At 43.6% G+C, this 21989-nt stretch overlaps 1 protein-coding gene across 8 annotated transcripts in view; it reads left to right on the forward strand.

Moving 5' to 3' along the window:
• The window catches only part of Cecr2 (CECR2, histone acetyl-lysine reader), a 104878-nt gene extending 83176 nt beyond the window's left edge, over positions 1-21702 (forward strand). For 2 of the 8 annotated variants that reach the window (XM_017321659.2, XM_030255487.1), the window contains 11 exons: positions 1363-1516; positions 3151-3280; positions 5036-5073; positions 5160-5251; positions 6028-6154; positions 7060-7448; positions 8077-8202; positions 8326-9142; positions 11655-13068; positions 15783-15894; positions 16923-18303. In XM_017321659.2, coding sequence (XP_017177148.1) covers positions 1363-1516; positions 3151-3280; positions 5036-5073; positions 5160-5251; positions 6028-6154; positions 7060-7448; positions 8077-8202; positions 8326-9142; positions 11655-13068; positions 15783-15894; positions 16923-16928 — 3405 coding nt within the window. In that variant the 3' untranslated portion in view covers positions 16929-18303. Of the gene's footprint in view, positions 1-1362; positions 1517-3150; positions 3281-5035; positions 5074-5159; positions 5252-6027; positions 6155-7059; positions 7449-8076; positions 8203-8325; positions 9143-11651; positions 13069-15782; positions 15895-16922 lie in introns of all 8 variants that reach the window. The other 6 variants (XM_011241398.2, NM_001368706.1, NM_001128151.2 and 3 more) reach the window with 6 other exon arrangements.
• The last annotated feature ends 287 nt before the right edge of the window (positions 21703-21989 follow it).

Raw genomic sequence — 21989 nt, forward strand, 5'->3', positions numbered from 1 at the left:
AAATGTTAACTTCTCTAACCAGCCATCTGCATTCATCTTTGCCCTCTGGACAAAGCCCACTTGTACAGTTTCCATAGTCTAAAACTTGAGAGAATTGACTGTAGAAAAACAAGCATCATGTTCCCAGTTAGGTGATACTTAAACTATACTTGAAGTCTGAGGTCAGCCTGGGCTAGAGACATCAACTGAGGTAGAGGCTGGGGAGATTGTTCAGTCAGTAAACGGGAGGGCTTCTCTTTAATCCTTGACACAAAATTGCTGAGCATGGTGTTGTGCACTATTGGGTAAGTGGGAATAGGAGGATTTCTGGGGCTCCCTGGACAGCCAGACTAGCTAACTGGTGAGCTCCAAAACATGAGAAACCCTAGCCCAAAACAAGTAGATGGCATCTCTGGCATACACATATATACCTCAAGACATAGTGGCACATGCCTTTCCTCCCAGCACTCAGGAGGCAGGGGCAAGTGGATCGCTGAGTTCAAGTACAGTCTGATGTGAAGAGCAAGTTCCTAGACAACAGTAACAATAAACAGTAGAACCCTCTTGCGGAGGGTTGGGGGTTGGGGTAGGGCAAGACTGAGATGGGTCGTTAGATTGAGGGCCTGGACTCCATCGAAAGAATGTTTCAGACTACCTTATAAGATAAGAGAATCTTCCCTGATAACACCCCCCCCCCCCACTCCCCACCCCAAAAGGTGCCACACACCTTAAGCTGACAAGGTCTCTGTGAAATTGAGACTAGCCTAGACTTAGAGATCCTGTCTCAAAATAAAATAAAATAAAATAAAATAAAATAAAAATGGCTTAAACCCGCAAACATAAGCCACAGCTCCATGGGAAAAAAGGAAGGAGGGAGGGAGGGAGGGAGGGAGGGAGGGAGGGAGGGATTGATTGAGAGTGATTGTGTGCCTCTGTGTGTGTTTAAGCTGCCATCCATATCCATATGGATGTTGCAGGGCAGCAGGTTCTCTTAACCAGTGAACCATCTCTTTCCAGCCCATTTTGGTTTGAGACATGATCTCATTGTGTAGCCTTGGCTGCCCTTAACTCTTGTCTTCCAAGTGCTAGGATTAAAGGTATATACCACTATGTCCATCTTGGTTTTTTGAGAAGAGTCTTTTGGTAGCTCAAATTCATAAGCCTCAGTGCTAAGGTTCTGGTATGTGTCTCCCATTATGTTTTCATATGTGTGTATTTTTGTACTTTGATGCACACGTTTCACAGGTAATAAAGCCAGCCTTCTATGAAGTATAAATCCTCTGTCTACTAGTATATGTTGGAACCTGTAAACTAGCTCTTTACTCAGTGAAGAAGCCTTGCAATTGCTGTCTGTTAACTTCCATGCACTTTTGCCCCTTACAGGAAACTCCCATGCTCACCAAGATAGAAAAACAGAAGCGCAGGGAGGAGGAGGAGGAGCGACAGCTCCTTCTTGCCGTGCAGAAGAAGGAGCAAGAGCAGATGTTAAAGGAGGAGAGAAAGCGGGAAATGGAGGAAAAGGTCAAGGCAGTGGAAGGTATGTCATGGTTCAGGGTGAGAACTTGAGGCCGTCATCCTTCATCTCTGCTGTTCTGCGACTGTGTAAACGTCCTGTCACTTGTATCCTGTCATGTTTCCTCATCTAAATCCATGCAGCCTTGCTCTCTAAATTCTGCCCAAAGCCAATTGTATTTGTCCTTTCAATGCCCTGCTTTATATTTGGATTTCTGCTGTGTCCTATACATTTTATACAGAATTAAAGAAAGAAAAGACATTAAGATGTTGGCAGCTACTTTCATAGATGCAATGGTATATGCTTAGGGAATGTTTGATGTTGGTTGGTTGATTGGTTGGTTTTGGTCTTTTGGACAGGGTTTTATGTATCTCAGGCTGACATTGAACTCATTTTGAACAGCTTCATGTCTCTACCTCTCAAGTTCTAAAATTATAGATGGGGGCACCACTGCCAGGTTATGTGATGCTTTCTGCCCAGGACTTCCTCCGTGCTATGTAAACACTTTATCACCTGAATTACATCCCTAGCCTGGATCTTCCTGTCATACCGCATGTCAGAATGTTGCCATTGAGATTACCAGTGCCAGGCAATTTTTGTAGAGTCAAAATTTTGTAGACTGCAGTCTTGCTATAGTGAGATTTTTCTTTTGTCTGTTGTTTTTTGTTTTTTAGAGTATATAGGGTCTCCCTGTAGCCATAGCTGACATGGGTGCCACAGTGAAGACCAAACTGGCCTAAAACTCACAGAGATCTACCTCCTTCTGTCTTTCAAGTGCTTATCTATAGGTTTACAACACAAAGAGTAACATGAGTTGCTTTCTTGGCTAATGGTAGCATTTACCAGCTGAACATCTGGATGTCTTCTCTCTGTGTGCCCTCTCAAGACCTTTTCCCTTTCTCTTTCCCTCTCCTTAAGACTTTATTGGGGGGGAACAGGGTAAATAAGATTAATAATACTTAAATTACAAGACACACACCCATGTGTGTGGTCTGATGTGGTCTCATTATGTGGCTCAGGTTGACTTTAATTTGCAGCAGTCTTCCTGCCTCAGCCTCTCAAGCATTCTGAGTATACGTGTGACCACACACCCAGCTGAAGCAGTTTTTTGAAGTGACTTTTTTTTTTTAAATGTCCAGTGAGTGATGTTTTGCCTATATGCATGACTGTGTAAGGATATCAGGTCCCCATTTAACTGGAGTTACAGACAGTGGTGAGCACCAGGTGGGTACTGGGAATCAAACCCAGGTCGTCTAGAAGAGCAGACAGTGCTCTTAACCACTGAGCCATCCTTCCAGTCCCCAAAGTGACATTGTTTTTATACACCCATTCTATATCAGGCAGGTTTATGATAATGAGCAAGGCTATTCCTTTTTTGAAGGATCAGATAGGAGAATCAAGAGTTCATGTCTTGGGTACATAATAAGGTTGAGGCTAACCTGGGGTACACGAAGTCCTGTCTCCCTCCCACCACCCTCTAAAAAGCAAAAGAGTTTCATGCCTAAAGTGACATTTAACTGGGATCATCACAGATTCTGTCTGCTGTGGTACTTGAGTGAAATGAATGCAGTTGCTTGGCGCAGAACTGATGGCTCACAGGTGTCCCAGGAGCAGTGGCACAGGTGCTTACCTGGATTATGTTCGTGTATTCATTATAGATCGAGCTAAGAGGAGAAAGCTCAGGGAAGAACGAGCATGGCTATTGGCTCAAGGCAAGGAGCTACCCCCAGAACTTTCCCATTTGGACCTGAATTCTCCTATGAGGGAAGGGAAGAAGACCAAGGACCTGTGAGTATTTAGTAATAGCAGCTGGCCACCTTAAGCACTTCTCTCTGCAAGCACTTGCCGCAGAGCCCAATGATCTGACTTGTATCCCTGGAACCTACATGTTGTAGGGAGAGGACTGACTGTTGCAAATTGTCCTCTGACACATGGACCATGATGGCTCAGGAGTACATACACACCCACGCACGCAATAAAAAAGCATATTTTGGCCAGGCAGTGGTGGCGCAAGCCTTTAATCCCAGCACTTGGGAGGCAGAGGCAGGCGGATTTGAGTTCAAGGCCAGCTTGGTCTATAGAGTGAGTTCTAGGACAGCCAGGGCTACACAGAGAAACCCTGTCTCAAAAAAAACAAAAAGAAGCATATTTTATGAAAAGCATCTCTCAAACCAGGCAGTGGACATGCGGATATCTGTGTGTTTGAGGTCAGCTCTGGTTTATAGAGCTAGTTCTAGGACAGCCAGAACTATGCAGAGAAACGCTGTCTTGAAAAATCAACTTTCAAGTCACTGGAGTTTGATTCCCAGCACTCACGTGGCAGCTCACAAGTGCCTTTAGCTCTAGGGGAATCTGACACATATACATGGTCAAAAATAAAATTCTTGGTTTTAAAAAGTTAGATGTCTCAGACTGGAGAGATGGTTCAGTGGTTAAGAGCACTGACTGCTCTTCCAGAGGTCCTGAGTGTAGTTTCTAGCAACCACATGGTGGCTCACAACCATCTGTAATGGGATCTGACGCCCTCTTCTGGTGTGTCTCAAGGCAGCAACCGTGTACTCATTAATGCACCTTTAAAAAAAATTACATCTCTCATTTAATCCTTGTAACAAAAAGGCCTGTTTGGAAGGCAGTGGCTTTTACATTTTAATGGTAAGAAAGCATAGCAAGTGTTAGTGGTAGGCCTTAAAACCAGATCTGACTCAAATGCATTGTTTACATACATACTCTTTAAGTGAATCACTACCCTCCTTTCCAGTCTTAGAATCTACTGGCACAGGAAAAGATGGGTTCTTATTACCCCAGCATTTCAATGCCACCAGAATTTACTATTAATGGGAACTTGTTCCTTTGGCATATATAGAATATTTTATATTTGCTTGTTTGGCAGTGCTAGGTATTGAATCCCCAATACTTTTAAGTATTCGTGTTGGCAGTGCTCTAGCACTAAGCTACAGCTTAGACCTACGTTTTAAGACGAGAGCTTGCCATTTTGCTCTCTCAGCTTCCTCAGTGCTGGCATTACAAAAGCACCATCATGATCAGGAAGTATCTTACTTTTTAAAATAGTGGCATTGGCTGTTGTACATTAATACCAGCTAGTCATGAAGGTATGCCAGAATAGAACCATGGCAGGGGAAGACAAGGGTCAAAAAGGAAAGTGCATGCCCTTAATCTCACCACTGGATAAACAAAGGCAACAAACTCTGAGCTCCAGGACAACTATATAACAATACCCTATTTTCATAAAAATAAACTGATATGGTTAATATTCTTATAATATGTTTGTAGTTACAAAGTCATAATAAAGTTCTAGATCATTTAAGCCAGTCTTTCATTGGAGATGGAATTCGTTGTAGGGAATATGATAGTCCTTTTTGCAACGTTCACCATCTACCATCCTTATGTTTCCAGTGAGTTGGGATCAGTATTTGGACTTGCTTAAGGAAAGTAAAAAGCACTGTTCAATCTGTATTTGATCCAAGAAAGCTAAGGAAAAATGGCAGTCACAGTTAAACTAATGTTGTGTTTTGTGGTTCACAGCTTTGAATTGGATGACGATTTCACAGCCATGTATAAAGGTTAGTTGCCATTCTCAGCTTTGGTGTTCTTGATGAACATCTTTCCACAGGAATGTGTCAGTTATATTCTCCTTTTTGGTTTCCAGTTCTAGATGTGGTGAAGGCTCACAAGGATTCCTGGCCCTTCTTGGAACCTGTGGATGAATCGTATGCCCCCAACTATTACCAGATTATTAAGGTATCTTTTAAATTGTACTTAAGCATCTGTATTTTGCTTGGATTCTATATTAGTCATTTTTCCATCATACTGAACAAATACTGATGGTAACGGGCAGCTCTGTGGTGGTAGGAGCTTGTTTTCGTCTTGGTGGCCAACCAGAACTTAGGGCTGTAAATGGCTTGCAGTATAACTTGTAAAACGTCCCCCAGTAATCCACTCCTCCAACTAGGCCCAACCTCCTAATGTTCTGCAGCCTCATAAAGCCACACTACTACCTCGGAGGACAAGTTATTCAAACTCAGGGTTCTAGAACTGTTTTTTTCTCTTGCTTTTCTGTCCTCCTTAATATCAGGGAGACAGACAGACAGATAGACAGACACACATACAAGTGTATGTGTTGTTAGGGTTTGTTTTGTGACAGGACCCCGTGTTTTCTTGGCTGATCTTGTACTCACTACATAGACCAGACTGTCCTCAAACTCAGAAAGATTTGCCTGCTTCTGTCTCCTAAGCAGTGGGATTAAAAGTGTGTGCCAATATACTCCTAGCTATACCAGTCTCTTGAAAATCTAAAATGTCACGATTGCTCTTCATCATAAAAAGTGATTGGAGGCGGCATGCAGTTAATTGGTTTTATCTTGTTTTGAGACAAGGCTTCATTTACTATTACCAAGACTAGCCTGGAAGTCACTATGTAGCACAGGCTAGCTTCAAACTTGTGTCAGTCCTCCTGAGTTCCAGTGCTGGGATTAAATCCACTGTGCCACTTACAGTATTTTATGTTCCATTTTTAGATCCCCATGGATATTTCAAGCATGGAGAAGAAATTAAACGGAGGTTTATATTGTAACAAGGAGGAATTTGTAAATGACATGAAGACCATGTTCAGAAATTGCCGAAAATACAATGGTGACAGTAGTGGTAGGTGGATGAGGCCTTTTTGCTGACTGCACATGCATGTGTCTGTGTTTCAGACTTTACTCTCTTCTCTTTTGAGATGGAGTTGCTATAGTCCAAGCTTACCTTGGATTTTTAAAACAAGTGCACTGTGCCTTATACCCACTGAGATCAGAACAGGCTGTTGGATCCTTTATTTAGATCTTGAGCTATGAATGATTGTCAGCCACCACATGGGTGCTGGGAACTAAGCCCAGGTCCTTTGTAAGACCAACAGTTAATCTCAGATGTGCCACCATTGCTGGTTTCCTATTTTGCCTTAGGACGGCCGACAGAATGTATACCAACAGTCATGGGATTTGTGGTTCTAGTTTCTTACACAGTGTCCCAGGAGTTCTCATTCGGCCTTGTGGACAGAGAAGTCTGGCCTGTGTTGTACTGGGCCTTTTTACCACAGACAAGATTGAATCCACCTTGAATTCCTGCCATTGTGTTTTACATAGGAGATGGAATCTAATGCTTCCTGGATGCTCAGCAAGCACTGCTGCTGAGCAACATCCCTGGGCTTCCTCTCAACTTACCATGCAGCAAAACTTTCTAATGATCCTGAGACTTTTGTCTTGATTCATGCATCAACACAAAAATGCTACAGCCTATAAAACAAAGCAAATTCAATTATAGTACATACTAGTTTGAGTAACTTAGTCTAAAGAATTAAAATTTCACTAATTTGAGATAACATACTATAGTTTATGTCACAGCCATAAAGCCTTGAGCAGAATACTTATAGAAACCAGATCTTCATATTGTATCTGTAGCTTTGCAGTGTAATATTTTCCAGAAGTAGCTTTCCTTATTATTTTCAATAATTGTCTTTGTGTATAGTAAAATATGTACCCTGGTGGTCAGTCTTCTTGTCTTCCTTCTAGAGTATACCAAGATGTCTGACAATTTAGAGCGGTGTTTCCATCGGGCCATGACAAAACATTTTCCTGGTGAAGATGGAGACACAGATGAAGAATTTTGGATCAAAGAGGATGAAAAACGGGAAAAAAGAAGAAGTCGGTCTGGTAGAAGTAGTGGAAGCCATGTTTGGACGCGCTCCAGAGACACAGAAGGGTCGAGCAGGAAACAGCCACCAGTGGAGAATGGGGGAAAATCATTGCCCCCGGCACGCCGAGCTGCCTCCTCAGGGGACGATCAGAGTAGGAGTTCCATACAACTCCCTCCAGAGGTGGGCACATCACATGGCCAAGGCTTTTCTCGCCCCCTGCACTGTGGTAGGGTGCCTAGCCACGCACCCCCTTTAAACCAGATGGTAAGGAAAAAAACTCACCTATATATTGTTTAAACGTTAAAATTTCATTATAAAGAGCTGGAGATGTAGCACATATGAAAACGTGTGTGTTTGATCCCCAGCACAGCATAAAAGTGAGTGTGGTGGTTGTACACCTGTGATGTTTGAACTTAAGAGATGGAGACAGGCCAGATGGTGATACAGGCCTTTAATCCCAGCACTCGGGAAGCAGAGGCAGGACTGTTAATACAGAGAAGCCCTGTCTTGAAAAATGGGTGTGTGTGTGTGTGTGTTTGTGTGACACACACACAGACAGGCAGATGAGCCAGAAGTAGTTCAGCTACACAACAAATTTGAGGCCCACCTGGCTTCATGAGACCCTAGTCAAACATGTATAAATAAATAATTGTGGGCTGTACTTGTATCCAGAATGCCTAAAATTTCTCTAATTGTGGTTCGGAAGGTGATTGTTTTTGTTTTTCAAAACAAAATGATAAGTGTTTTTTTTTTTTTCTTGGAGAGAGAAGCTGCTTTGAGATTGGAGGCAGTTCCTTGCCATAGGGCACATTAATAGCAATCCTTAGGGAATGACTTGTTTTCCTTGATTGTTCTTCCCTCACACCCTTTCTGCTTTACTCACTGCCTTCAGAGGCCAGCAGCACCAGGAACATTTGGCTCTCTTCAAGGATCAGATCCCACCAACTTACATGGCTCCTCTAGAATCCCAGAGGCTCCCCCAGGAGAGCCCTTGCAACACCCACCCTTTGCTATACAGGTAAGCAGTCTGCAGAGAGACAGCTGGGACGGTTCTGCAGCAATAATTAAGAGGTAGCATCTTTCAAGGTTTGTTTTGTTCTGTGAATTCACATTCTTCTCTTCTTACCATTTCTGTTATCAGGCTCCAGTTGGAATTAGTAACCATCGGGGATCCCTGCTCAGTGCTCCAGACCTTTCCAATATGGGGTCACATGTCCCATCCTTACAGCTTGGGCAGATGAATTGTCCCAGTCAAGATGGAAACATGTATCCACCAGCTCCATTCCAGGCAGGATTTATTCCTTCTAGGCATGGTGGGACTCCAGCCCGACCCCCAGACTTTCCTGAAAGCTCTGAAATTCCTCCCGGTCATATTTATCATTCATACAAGTATCTAAATCGAGCACACCCTGCTGTTTGGAATGGGAACCATGGTACTACAAACCCTGGACGTTTGGGGCCAGATGAGAAGCCCCACCTGGGGCCAGGACCCTCTCACCACCCTCATACCCTTGGTCATATGATGGATGGCCGAGTGATGAGACAACCTATCCCACCAAACCAGTGGACTAAACAGTCAAGCTTTCTACCTCATGGAGTTCCTTCCTCGGGGTATATGCAGCCACCCTGTAAGTCTGCTGGACATCGTTTGCAGCCACCTCCAACTCCAGCACCAAGTCCTCGATTCAGAGGGCCCTCCCAGGCCCTCCGGGGGGCACAAGGAGGGGAATCCATGATGGACAGCCCTGAAATGATTGCCATGCAGCAGCTCTCCTCCCGAGTCTGTCCCCCAGGTGTGCCTTACCACCCCCGCCAGCCCACTCCTCCCCAGTTACCTGGTCCCTTTCCGCAGGTAGCTCATTCAGCTTCAGTCTGTGTGTCGGCGCCCAAGCCTGCATTGGACAACCCTGGGAGTACACAGGAGATGACTGAAACACACGAGCCCGAGGAAGACCCAGGTAATTTACAGTGCCTTCTTATTTTTTCCCCTGACTTTTGTGTGTCATTTCATGAGTAATTTTTCATACAGAATATGAAGATAACATGCAAAGTGATGTCAAGCCTCCTATAAGCTATTCGAGTTCGGGATAACTGAAGTCCTTTTAGGTATAGAGGTATCAAAAACATAATTCATGAATTTACATGATTGACATACAGCCAAAAGGCACTTACATGTGAGATGCACTTTTAGGTCTTATTTGTTGTTGTTTCTTTTGTTTTGTTTGGTTGATTTTTAAGGCAGAATCTCTGACTCTGGCTGTCCTAGAACTTTATAAAGAGCAGACTAGCTTCAAACTCAGGAGTCTCCATACTTCTACCTCTGAGGTGTGCCCACCAGGCCCATGAAACTTTTTAAATGAAAACTCATTTAATTAGAACCTGCCTTTCGGGCTGGTGAGATGGCTCAGTGGGTAAGAGCACCCGACTGCTCTTCCGAAGGTCCAGAGTTCAAATCCCAGCAACCACATGGTGGCTCACAACCATCCGTAACAAGATCTGACTCCCTCTTCTGGTGTGTCTGAAGACAGCTACAGTGTATTTACATATAATAAATAAATAAATCTTTTAAAAAAAAAAAGAACCTGCCTTTGTACAAGCTATTACCAATATCTTTGGGGTTTAATTGGGGGTGGGGTGCTTGTGGGGAGTCAGAGTACACCCTGTAGAGTGAGTCTTAGGGACTACATTCAGATTCTCAGGCTTGGCAGCAAGTGCCTTTACCAGAAGAGCCATCTTGATTGCCCTAATCTGGGCTCTTTCTGTATATCAAACTCATTCATGGTCCTTCAAACCTGCACCTCCCAGGTGCTGGGATCATCAGCCATTACCACCATGCTCATTCTATGTGTGTGTCTCTCTCTGTGTTTTATTTTGTTTTGAGTTCAAGGATAATTTTACAGTCTAAAAGAAAAACCACAGGACAACCTAGCTTTAAAACCTAAGCTGCTGCCCAAAAGAGGAGAATGGAGGAGAGAAGGAAAAGCCTATGTCATTTAAACTGATAGAGAAATGATCAGATACATGGCAACAGTGGTGATATCGTGAGAGAGTAAGAAGTATTGGGGGTGGAGATATTAAAAGTGTGCTTAGGAACAAGGTAGAAGAGCCTACAGTGATGGCTTTCCAGGTGTGTACTTTTAATTCCACCACTTCAGAGACAGAGGCAGAGGCAGGTGGATCTCTACAAAGTGAATTCTAGGACCACTGGGTTTATTACACAGAAACCCTATCTTGGGGAAAAAGAAGAAAAACAAAAGAGATAAAGACTTACATTTTTTCGGAATAATTCAGAAAATATGGCAGGCTGATAAAGTTCAGAAATTGAGAGCACAGTGATTTGCTGTTTGATGAGAAATATTAGTGCTGAGTTTGAGCTGTACAGGTAAAGCAACATCGTATTTGTGTAGTTTATGTGTAAGTTATGAGCCTTTGTTACTATGTGCTCCGTGTTTGTGTATAGACATCAAAAGAGGGCATCAGATTATGTGGAGCAGAAGTTACAGATTGTTGTGAGCTGCCATCTTGGTACTAGACCTGAATCCAGGTCTGCAAAAGAGATGGTTCTCTTAACTCTGAACCTTCCCTCCAGCCTCAGCGTTGTCTTCTTTATTGATGCACCTCATCGTGCATTGTAAAAGTGATCGCTATGAAACGTTTTCAGTGTCTTTTATATCCATCTGTCTTGAGTACATAACTGTGGAGAACAGTGAAATCTAAAGGTTGAAACAGTTTTTCAGAAGTGTTGTTTAAAGGCCATAAAGATAAACTTGAAAGTGAAAAATGGGGCTGGAGAGATGGCTCAGCGGTTAAGAGCACTGACTGCTCTTCCAGAGGTCCTGTGTTCAATTCCCAGCAACCACATGGTGCTCACAACCATCAATAATGGGATCTGATGTCCTCTTCTGGTGTGTCTGAAGAGAACAACAATATATTCATGTACACTAAATACATACATACATACATACATACATACATACATACATCTTTAAAGAGAAAGAGAAATGAATCCTTTCCATTTTATGTGTGTGTCCAGTATCTGATTTTGTTTAGTACTTCCTGGGGAATGGACTCACTTGAACTTTTATGGAAGATGATGAATATTCCACATGAAATTGGTACTAGATCTTAAGTTTAAATTTGTTTTTCATGGAAAAGGACCACATTCTCTTCCACATTTCAGATTCCTCTTCCTGGCAGTCTGGAACATGGGCTATCTCTTGGCCTCTTTCTAATGTGACTATAACAACACAGGAGAGACCCAGATTTTTTATCTTTTGATAGCTTAGATGTGCACAGTGTTCTGCCTACAAAAGAGTGTACAGACCCCCAAATGATTACACCTTTCAGAGACTCACTGTGTCTAGCAGAGGTTTGTCTCAGCCTTGACCCAGTTCATCTAACTGCATGCTCTATCCATTGATGTTGTCATTTCAGCTATCAAGTTATTGTTTTGTTCTCCCTTGCCAGCAGAGCCTTTGCCTGGACATGAAGAGAAAGCAGCAAGCATTTGTTCTTCAGAGGGGGTATACCTCAAACAGCTACCTCACCCAGCACCTCCCTTGCAAGCCAGCTGTACCAGGCAAAGCTCACCACAAGAAAGGGAAACAGAGGACTCCCAACTCAAAAGTGATGCTTCAGACTCTGCAGACACTTATAAGACATCAAAGAACAAGAACACCTGGCCTTTGGACAATAGCTACAGCAGCCCAGCTGTGCAAGGCTGTTTGAGGGACCTCTCCATAGTGGCAGAGACGGGGAATCTACCTGAAAATGGGGTCGTTGGTGAAGCATCTCCCTGTAGGTCAGAGGGGAAGGGCCTTGATGGTAGTGGTTCAGAAAAGCCACTCTGCCCCAGGGGTAAAACATTGCAAGAAGCCGTGCCATGTACAGGACCGAATGCAACTACACCTCCTTGCACAGATCCCAGTTTGATGGCAGCCACTGTGAACCAGTTTTCTCCCTTATACATGCCTGGCATAGAATACTCTAACTCAGCTACACAGTACCCTATGAGTCCAAGTTTGCAAGGTTTGGCCTCTATGATGGGAGGAAAGTCCTCAGGATCACAACCTCAGTCCTTTCCTCCCAGGGGTTTCCAGGCTAATGGTCCCCACCCTGGACTCTTTCCTCGGTACCGTCCTCAGCAGGGAATGAGATATTCCTACCAGCCGCCTTCTCAGCCTTCCTACCACCCCTATCAGCGGACTCCTTATTATACATGTCCACAGGGCTTTTCTGATTGGCAGAGATCTCTCCCTTCCCAGAGAAGCCCAAGTGGACCCCCAGGAAGTCACCCTCCACGCTCCCTCTTTTCAGAGAAGAATGTCCTGTCTAGTCTGCAAGGTTGTGAAACATTAAATACTGCCTTAACTTCTCCAACTCAAATGGATGTAGTGACTGCTAAAGTTGTTCCTCCTGATGGACACAATTCTGGTCCAGAAGAAGAAAAGATGGATGAATCTGTGGAGAGGCCAGAGAGTCCCAAAGAATTTCTAGATCTCGACAACCATAATGCAGCTACCAAGCGGCAGAACTCACTGTCAACCAGTGACTATCTTTATGGAACTCCACCACCATCTCTGAGTTCAGGAATGACTTTTGGTTCATCTGCTTTCCCACCCCACAGTGTGATGCTGCAGACAGGGTCTCCATACACTCCTCAGCGATCAGCCAGTCATTTTCAGCCCAGGGCATACCCATCCCCTGTGCCTGCCCATCCACCTCCCCATCCAGTAGCCACCCAACCCAATGGCCTCTCTCCAGAGGATTCCCTCTACTGCTGTCAGGAAGAGGGCCTAGGTCACTTTCAGGCTTCGATGATGGAGCAGACTGGTACCGGAAGCGGATTAAGAGGCTCATTTCAAGAAGTACACAGACCACCAGGGTAAGGATGCATTAGGTTTTTCTGAGAAAATAATAATGTCTTTAGGAATGAAAGAAAGTGATTGCACAATACCAAGAAACATACATAAATTACAGACCTGATGGGGGACTAGGTAACAGTTGTGTCTTTGCCATTTTCTTCCTCTGGTGAAAATGAGTCAACATTTAGACTGATCTTTGTGTATAGTGATAAGTACTTCTGTCATTAGATTTTTTTGTTATCTTAAAAAGATAGGAAAACAAACAAAAAAGCCAGGCATGGTGGCGCACGCCATTAATCCCAGCACTCGGGAGGCTGAGGCAGTTGGATTTCTGAGTTCCAGGACAGCCAGGGCTATACAGAGAAACCCTATCTCAAAAAAAAAAAAAAAGAAAGAAAGAAAATTGGGGGACAGTGGTTTTTTAAAAATAGGGCTCACAATGTGACCCCTGCTGATCTCAAACTCTGAGGAACTGTTCTGCTTCAGCTTCTTGAGTACTGGACTATAAGTGTGTACCACCATGCCTGGACTGTCAAAAAATTCATACTGCACACTACAGTTTGAAAGCTATGGGCAGAGGCTGGTCAGCATTTCTGCCTAGTTGACTTGTTACTAACTACAGTAAAAGAGGGTCTGCTTTAGGAAGCATGGGTCTGCATGGCTGAGGTTGTCCTTGTCTCATTCTTCCCTATTGCTGAATTTAAAAAAAAAATGTGGACTAAATCATATGTCATCATGAAAGTTAGTGGTGATGGCTTTAAGAAACAACCATAGCCAGGTGTTGGTTGTTGACACCTTTAGTCCCATCACTGCGCAGGTGCAGACAGGTGGGTCTTGGAGTATCCTGGTCTGTATAGAGGTAGTTCCAGGACAACCATTCTTGTTACACAAGCTACAACCAAAAAAGAAACTTATTAGGGGTGGGATGTATTGACAAGTCAGAACACTAGCCCACCATGTGGAGTACTTTGTCCCATCCATAGCACCATTATGGGTGCACATAATGAAGTGATCTACCTGCTATCCAAATTAGTAATTCACAGGAAACACCAAGTTAATAGTATATATAAAAGATAAGCCTGGCTAGGGATTCAAACCTATAATCCTAGCACAAGAAGTCTGAGTGCAAAGTATTAGGTAGTGCACAGCTCTAACCCAGTCAGGCAGGCGGATCCCTAAATTTGAGGTCAGCCAGAGCTACATAAATAAGATCTTGTCTTTTTTTTAAAGGAGAGAAAAGAGTTCAAGGTTATCACTTTACACTGTCCAACTGAACTACATATAACTGTCTAGCCAGGCATGGTGGTGCACATCTTTAATCCCAGTGTTCAGGAAGCAGAGGCAGGTGGATCTCTGTGAGTTAGAGGCCAAATAGGGTAGCCAGGGCTCTGTTACACAGAGAGGCCCTGTCCAGAAAACTTAGGGGGTTGGGGGGCTGATTATAAAGACTAACCGCCATACCATTCCATTTAAAACCTGGTGTGCCCCCTGCCACTGCTATCCCATCTTCTTAACACCAAAATCTCTCTACCCACTTCTGACTTTTTTGTGATTGTTTTGTGATTTGCTTGAGACAGGAATTTGCTGGGTAGCCCAGTCTGGTATGGAACTCAGTCTTGGTGCCTCAGCCTCCCTAATCCTAGGATTTACAGATGTGAGCCACACTTGCTCTCACATTTTACAGTTTGCCTATTGATTTTTGCATTTGAATTTGGAGGCTATTTGAGGGGAAGGGTTGTTTGGTTTTATGTTGAGGGTGTTTGAAACAATTTTGTTTTTGAGACAGGGTCCTGCTGGCTGTTCTGGAATTCTCTAATGTAGACCACAGTTGCCTCTGAACTCACAGAGGTCTACCTGCCTCTGCCTCCCAAGATGCTGGGAGTAAAAGTTGTGTGCCACCATGCCAGCTTGTTCTTTTGTTTTGGAGGCAAGATCTTAACTTCCTAACTCTGGATGGCCTCCACCAGGCACTGCCCCCCCCCCCCCAAGTATGCTACCATTCTCTGTTTGCCTACAGAGTCTAGTAACTACTTATTTTGTGGCTTTTTCTTTGTTTGGATTGGTTTTGTTTGTTTGTTTGTTTGTTTGTTTCAAAGCAGGATTTTTCAGTGTAGCCCTGGCTGTCTTTTGTAGGCCACGCTTAAACTCAGAGATCAACCTGCCTCTGCCTCCCGAGTGCTAGGGAAAAAGGCCTGTGCCACCATGCCTGGTGGTTTATTTGTTTTGGGTTTTTTTGCCTTTCTGGAAACCACTGCAGCTTACATTGCAGCCACATAAGTGCTTCAGTGTGTATCACCTAAGCATCAGGATACTGCCCTTCCACAGTCTCAGAGTGGAAATGCATGGTGGTCCTTAAATTCCCTGTGTCCCTGGAATGTTGTTCAGGGATTCAACTTTTCTATTCCTTTTGATTTATTTCTGCTACAGACTCCAGTCAAGGCTCAGGTATTTTCATTTGGTTGTGGTGTCTATTTAGTCTCTGTATACAAGTCTTTTCTATTTTTAATATCTTTGACTTGTTTCTCAGTTCAGGCCAGTTCTCTAGGGAGAATTTCCCCAATGCTGGGTATTGTTCACTGGCCCCTTTGTTTAGGCCGTGATGTGTTTGCTCTATCACCGCAATAGGCATGTTATGACATTTTGTCCCAGTATTGATGTTTCTAAATTTACAACAGTGTCTTCGTGATTAGTAATTCCTCAATAACTCTGAACTGTGCCTTTCTTCTGGCTGTAGATTGCAGATGCATCCAGTGCAGTCACAGTCCTTATTCCCAAAGACCCCGGCACCTGCAGCATCACCAGAACAGTTGCCACCGCATAAGACCCCAACGCTTCCTCTGGATCAGGTAAGAATTACTAAAAACTAGATCATTTCCTAACACCTGACAGATGTAAGCAATAAATACAGGTTGGATATCTTGGGCCCTGGGGTACTCAGGTCTCAGGTTTCTAGATGTGGGGATATTAGCATGGACTTCAGTAGTTGATAGACTCAACCTGAAAACCTCATCCCAAAAAGCTGCAAAATGTGACTTTTCTATTGTTAAATCTAGTTTTGGATTCTCTAGACAGTAGTACACACCTGCTGGCACATCCCAACCCTTGTGAGTTCAAGGCCAGCCAGTGCTCTGGTTGGTGGCCTTGAGAGAGTTCTGGATTTTACTGGGCAATTGTAGTGCGCGCCTTTAATCCCAGGACTGGAGAGCCAGAGGCAGGCTTTTCTTGTTTGTGGCTGAGTGAGTTACAGACTGTTATGAGCTGCCATATGGGTGCTAGAAATTGAGCCCGGGTGCTCTGGAAGATCAAACAACCAATGCTCTTAACAGCTGAGCCACCTCTTCCGATCAGACACCTTATCTTAAAAAAAAAATTTCGGGCCTCATGATTGGAATAAAGAATGTTCAACCTCTACTTGACTTCATTTTTCTGAGAATAGGGGTTGTTTATGTTTTGTACATGCAGTTTTCTGATCCTGGAGAATCCAGCGTAGGCGGTCATGAATCTCAGCTGAGTGCTCGGATTGCCCCTAGTTTTATATAGCTTTTGAGTGTGTTTATGGGGATGCATTTTGGTGGGTAGTTTTTTGTTTTTGAAGCAGGATCTCAATGTGACCTAATCTACTTTAATTATGTGACTCTAAACCCATGGCCCTCTTGTTCCACCTTCCAAGTGCTAGGTTACAAATGTGCACAACTGCACTGGGTGTTCTGTTCTTTCTCTCCAGCTAGCACTGGAGCCTGGCTCCAAATTGGAGCTGCAGGACTCAGATTAGCCTCTGGGGGTAAATTATTGCTCCCACAAGCCTGTGTGGGCATATTCAATTATTGTTAGGCTGGGCAATTGATATAATTTAAAAGGTTTTTTGTACTTTCAGAGCTAGTCCAGGGAGGAACTAAGCCCCAAGGAAGTGGACGGCTGCATGTGGAGACCCGAAGGCAGGCCTGGCGGACTTGGAGGAATGACTGTTGTACATCTCTGTCCTGTCGTCCTGCTCCACCTCTTCACTGTGAATCAAGCCTTCCTCAGAGCTGAACAGCATAGGCCTTAGGTGCACACTCTTTAGATGACTGGCTGGCCTATAGCTGGGATCATCTGCACAGCTGACAAACTTAGCCAGAGCAATGGACCTGGAGTTCTTGCTGGCTTCTCCAAATCCCAAGACTCTTGTTCAGGGAAAAATCACTTTAAACTTGGGTGGAGGGTACATGTAAGGCTGGAGTGGTGCTTTTAAACTTTCATGAGCAGCTAATCTCAGGTATATATTTGGGGAAGGGACTACTTGTAGTATTAATGTTTTTGGAGCTGGGTCCAGTTTACAGAAGTTTCATGTTGCCTTTTTTTAATTTTTTTTTTTTTTTTGTGGTGAATGTATTGTATATATAGTGGGACAGTCAGGTGGGCACATGGAGGAGTTGGGATTCCTTCCCCGATATGGCCAGCATACTATACTGGACGAGTCTCTGTCTTTGTGCAGTCAGGTCACACTGAATGCCTGAGGAACTTGGAGAAGAGACCCAGAAGACTGCAGCTTATATATGTCACTAACTTGTTTCCTCTCCAGCCGACCTCCGAGACAAGATGTCCTCCTCAGCATTCATTTCACAGTTGGTTGGACGGTGCTGTCAATGTGGCTTTACTGGGTGTCGCAGCCATAGGACAGGCTGCTCTTACTCTGGTGGCCTAAGTTCTGGACTTGGGAAAGCATGTCCCTTCCTGCTTTTCCACCAGCTCTACCAGATAGTTGTAAGCCAGGAATTTGGACTCTAGAGTGTTTTATTAGAAGATAAAGTGGCTTCTCCATGGGCCTGTCAGGCCTGTGATCTAGAAGGCATCATACAGTGCTTTCTAGCACAAATCACATTTTGTGAAAGTGACTACTCAGGTTTGTTATGTATGTTAGTCTCAATAAAGAAATTGCACAGGTTTGAATAAGGAAAGTATATCCTATAGATTTAAATTTGAAATTAGGACTATTTCAGTATGTGTAGTTTTTATCCAGCTTACGTGAATCATAGTAGACTCAGTCATGTTGATTTAAAGTAGCTGCCAAGGGCTAGTTCTTGGGGATTATTTGTTGTGTCTGTGATAGGAAACAATTTTACAGTATTAAATCCCGTTACTATGGATTTAGAAGTGAATTACACTGGATTCTCCCTGTTTAGCCTTCTGTATTTTATTTTAGCTGAGATGTCACCAAAGTTAGGATCTATGTTTAAATTTTTGAATATCCCATACAGAATAAACCAAGGGAAATACCCTGGAGTTTCAAGTCTTTGTAAAGGAATATGATTTTTAAGTATGCTTTGGGGTAATAGAGATTTCCATTAAAATACTAATCTGCCCTAGTATCTTATAGTATAGGTGTGAGGAGGGGTCAATGGAGTTTTCCCTCCAGTTCCAGTGTCCTCAGGAAATGCAGACTAGTCTAGGAGGATTGCAGGGAAAACAATTGGACACACCCAGGCTGTAGAGATAGCTGGACCCTAGGACACTTGCTCTCTTGATAAAAGTGGCTGCTTACTAACCTGCTGGTGTTGCTGAGGACCCAGAGAGTGTTTCCCAGGTTATGGCGCACACACACGAGAGTTTTCTTTCCTGTTTAATTTGTGTTTGCAAGTCTCTTGAATCAGAAGCCAGACATCTGCAATCCAGTTTAGAAGAGCAGCGAAGTCAGAATTGTGCTGTTGAGCTGTATAACTTAACCTAATCAACTGCTGCAAGATTTGTGTCCACCACTAACAGTGGGGGCCTGTAAATCTCACTAGGACTGCAGCAACAATCTGGCCCCACAGTGTCAAGGTGCTAAAACTAGAGGTTGCTAAGCTGCTTCCACCTCCCATCTCACCCCCTTTACCTGTTCCTAAAGAAGTGCTATGAACAAAACTGTGGAGAGAGGAAAGTTCCTTTATCCCTTCCTGGTTTATGGAGGAAATTAAATAGGAAATTGAATTACTACATTAAGTTCTAACACTGTAAGAAGAGCCTGTTGTGTCCTGTGTGTGAATTTGGTGGTGTCTAGGCTTACAGAACCTAGTACTTCCTCTCCTGGTCTGGCCCCAACTTTTATTGGTCTTTCAGGTGCTAGGTTTCCTGGAGCAGCCAGAACACAGTGCTGAGCCTCTGTGATCACACCCCTCACTCTCTCAAATGCAGACAAGATCATTGGTTTTTTACCTTTCTGCTTCCAGCACTTCTCTTCCAGGTATCTTACACAGATGGCAATATTTTAAAAGCAGATGCAAATAATTCTGTTTGCAGTCTTCAGTAGGGAAAGAGTGGTTTTGGAAGATGGAATACTTAGGAAGCAGTATATAAGGATATCTTAAAAGATTCACTTTTAGGCTAGGAGCTGCATCTTTTGGTCACTGTGACCTTGCTAGTATGCTGACTCTCAGTGATCCCCAGGAGGACATAGTTGTGCGTAATTGGAAGCACTCTTTGATTTAGTGTTAGACTTCGCTTTATCAGATTTCGTCATAACTTAGAACCCTTAGGGCTTAAAAGAAATAAAAGATTCAGAAAGCACAAGTGGAGCCTTTTAGAGGGCTTATGAGCGTGTGTGTCTTTGTCCCCCAACCCCATCCCTACTGTGAAATAGTTTTCTTTAAAGGGAAAAAAATAGCAAGAGCTGTTAGCTAAAATTCCTCCCCTTAGAAGAATGTGAATAGGATAGACTATGCAGGGCTCTTGTTCATGTAACTTTCCGTCCAATCTCTTAAAAATAAATGTACAGCTACTCTTGCTTTCTGAGCCAGATTGGTTTTGGGTCACCTGATGAGGCACCTATCTGAGCCTGTGAACTTCTCTTCAGTTCACACTGAGCCTAGCTGGGCCACGTGCTCTCAAAGGCTAAATCTCATACTAGTCCATATATTAAACTATATGGAAAACTTTAAGACCCGTGGTCTCCTCCAATCAAATTTCATGTTGCCTTTTTTTTAATCAATCAAAATTCAACTTTAAATGTCAATTACTCTAGTCTGTCTCTTGACTGGCCATGGTGTTATTGTCCAATGACATTTGTTTGCTGTATGGTTGTTCTCTACGTTAACTTCTACTGAAATTAAAAGGTGTGCATGTTCAATGTAGTCTTAAACACACAAATGTCCCAATGTAGTTCTCAACTATGTTTGCCATCAACATGACTCAAGTCATACCACTTGGTCAGACTTTTTTTTTTTAATGAATGTTCAAATCTATAACTAACTGTTCTTAAGACCTAATCAGAGGTGGGGGAGGGGCTAAAGATGTAGTTCTATGCACTGGCCTAGCATGTGCAGGTCGAAATAATAAAGAAGGTCTGGTGGAATGGAGCTGTAATCCCAGCTCCAAGGCTGGGGCTGGAGGACCATAAGTTCAGCCTTGCCTGAGCAACTTAGTTAGATGGCGACTCCACAGTGAAGAGGGGTGGGGTGGTGCTCAGTGGTAGAACACTTGTGCAGCATACATACTTGAGGTCCTAGCTTCAATCCTTAGTTACCCCAACACTCCATAATTTGAAATTCCCCAGGAAGGCTTAATCCAGAGTCAAGATCAGGTGTCAAAATCCTCAGGTGTTTCAGATGACCTCATTTGATCTTCTAGCATTCTTTACTGTTCCCTCCTTGGCCTCCTTCCTTACATACTTAAAACCCTGATGTGACGTTCCCTTCACAAGAGTGTATCAGTGAGTGTTCAGTCTGGAGGATTTCTGGAATGTGGGCAGCTCTTGTCAACAGCTATAGCAAAGACACTTGGCATTTGGGTGAAACATGCAGAAACATTGCCCCTTCCCCCATGAATTTACAGCACTGCTTTAGTTCCAGTGTGAGCCCAGCATGGTGGCACAGGCCTTTAATTCCAGCAGGCAGAGGCAGAAAGACCTCTGAGTTCAAAGTCTGCTTGGTCAGGCCAAAGCTTAAGTAGTGAGACCCCCATTAAAATAGCAAACAAACCCCAAGAATGAATGTGACAAATGTGATTGATACTTGCTGGTAAAAGGCTCTCGATTACCTTTTTCTGTTTGAGCACACTGAACTCCTTAGAGCCTTAGGACCTGGCTTAGACCTTCCTTTTGAGTAGATGAGTTGCGTGCCCAATCACAGTAGGCCAACACAAGCTTAGCCTTGGTGCTAAGATCTGTGTCAGTCTTGGGTTAAAACACATTCTCTAGGTGAGGTGGGACAACAAGCTTTCTACTAGCTTGGCTTAACTTAGCTGCTCTCACTCCATCCTCCCCCTTGGAGTTCAGTGGGGACAGCTGTATGGATATTGAATAATTTATTGAAATGCTGCCTCCCTCCCTCCACCCCATTCTCTGTGGTCCCTTCATTTCTTTAGGCAGGGGATATATCTCTCATTTGACTCGTGGGCCCTAGCCCCACATTGCCAGTCTGCACACAGTATATTGGACATTGCTACAGAAGTGAATGCCCTATGAACTGTCCTGGCCAGGGGGGAATGGTATTTATTTTTATATTGTATATATTTTGTCATGGTCTGCTGGTTCCCTGCTGTTTCACTGAGAGCGACAATTACCTCAATAGTTAGTTTGATGCTGTGTGTTGGATAATTTTTTGAAAGAACTTTTTAAAAAGCTTTTTTGATCTTTGGAGATCTGTAGATTTATTTCCATATGAACTCGTTATTTTGTATAAAGTACATTGTTAAATTAGTAAGGCTTTCGTGTATGTGCCTGGTGTGTGTTCATGTGTCACTTTTATCATCAGGTCAGACTCCTATTTCAACAGTGCCCACCACCTTAAAGGATTCATCTTCATCTCACTTAGATGCCAAGAATCTTCACAGTGGTACAGTCTTAACTATGGCCAGGGCAAAACCCATCACAGCTAGTCTGTGGTACCCACCTGGGACCTTTATCCTCATCCCAGCTACAATGCATGGCTGGTTGCAGGTATCTTCCCAAAAGTGATGGCCATGTTTGGCATTGACTGCTCTCCTT

This window comes from Mus musculus, chromosome 6 (genome assembly GCF_000001635.26).
Source record: "Mus musculus strain C57BL/6J chromosome 6, GRCm38.p6 C57BL/6J".
In the NCBI taxonomy this organism is placed as follows: Eukaryota; Metazoa; Chordata; class Mammalia; order Rodentia; family Muridae; genus Mus; species Mus musculus.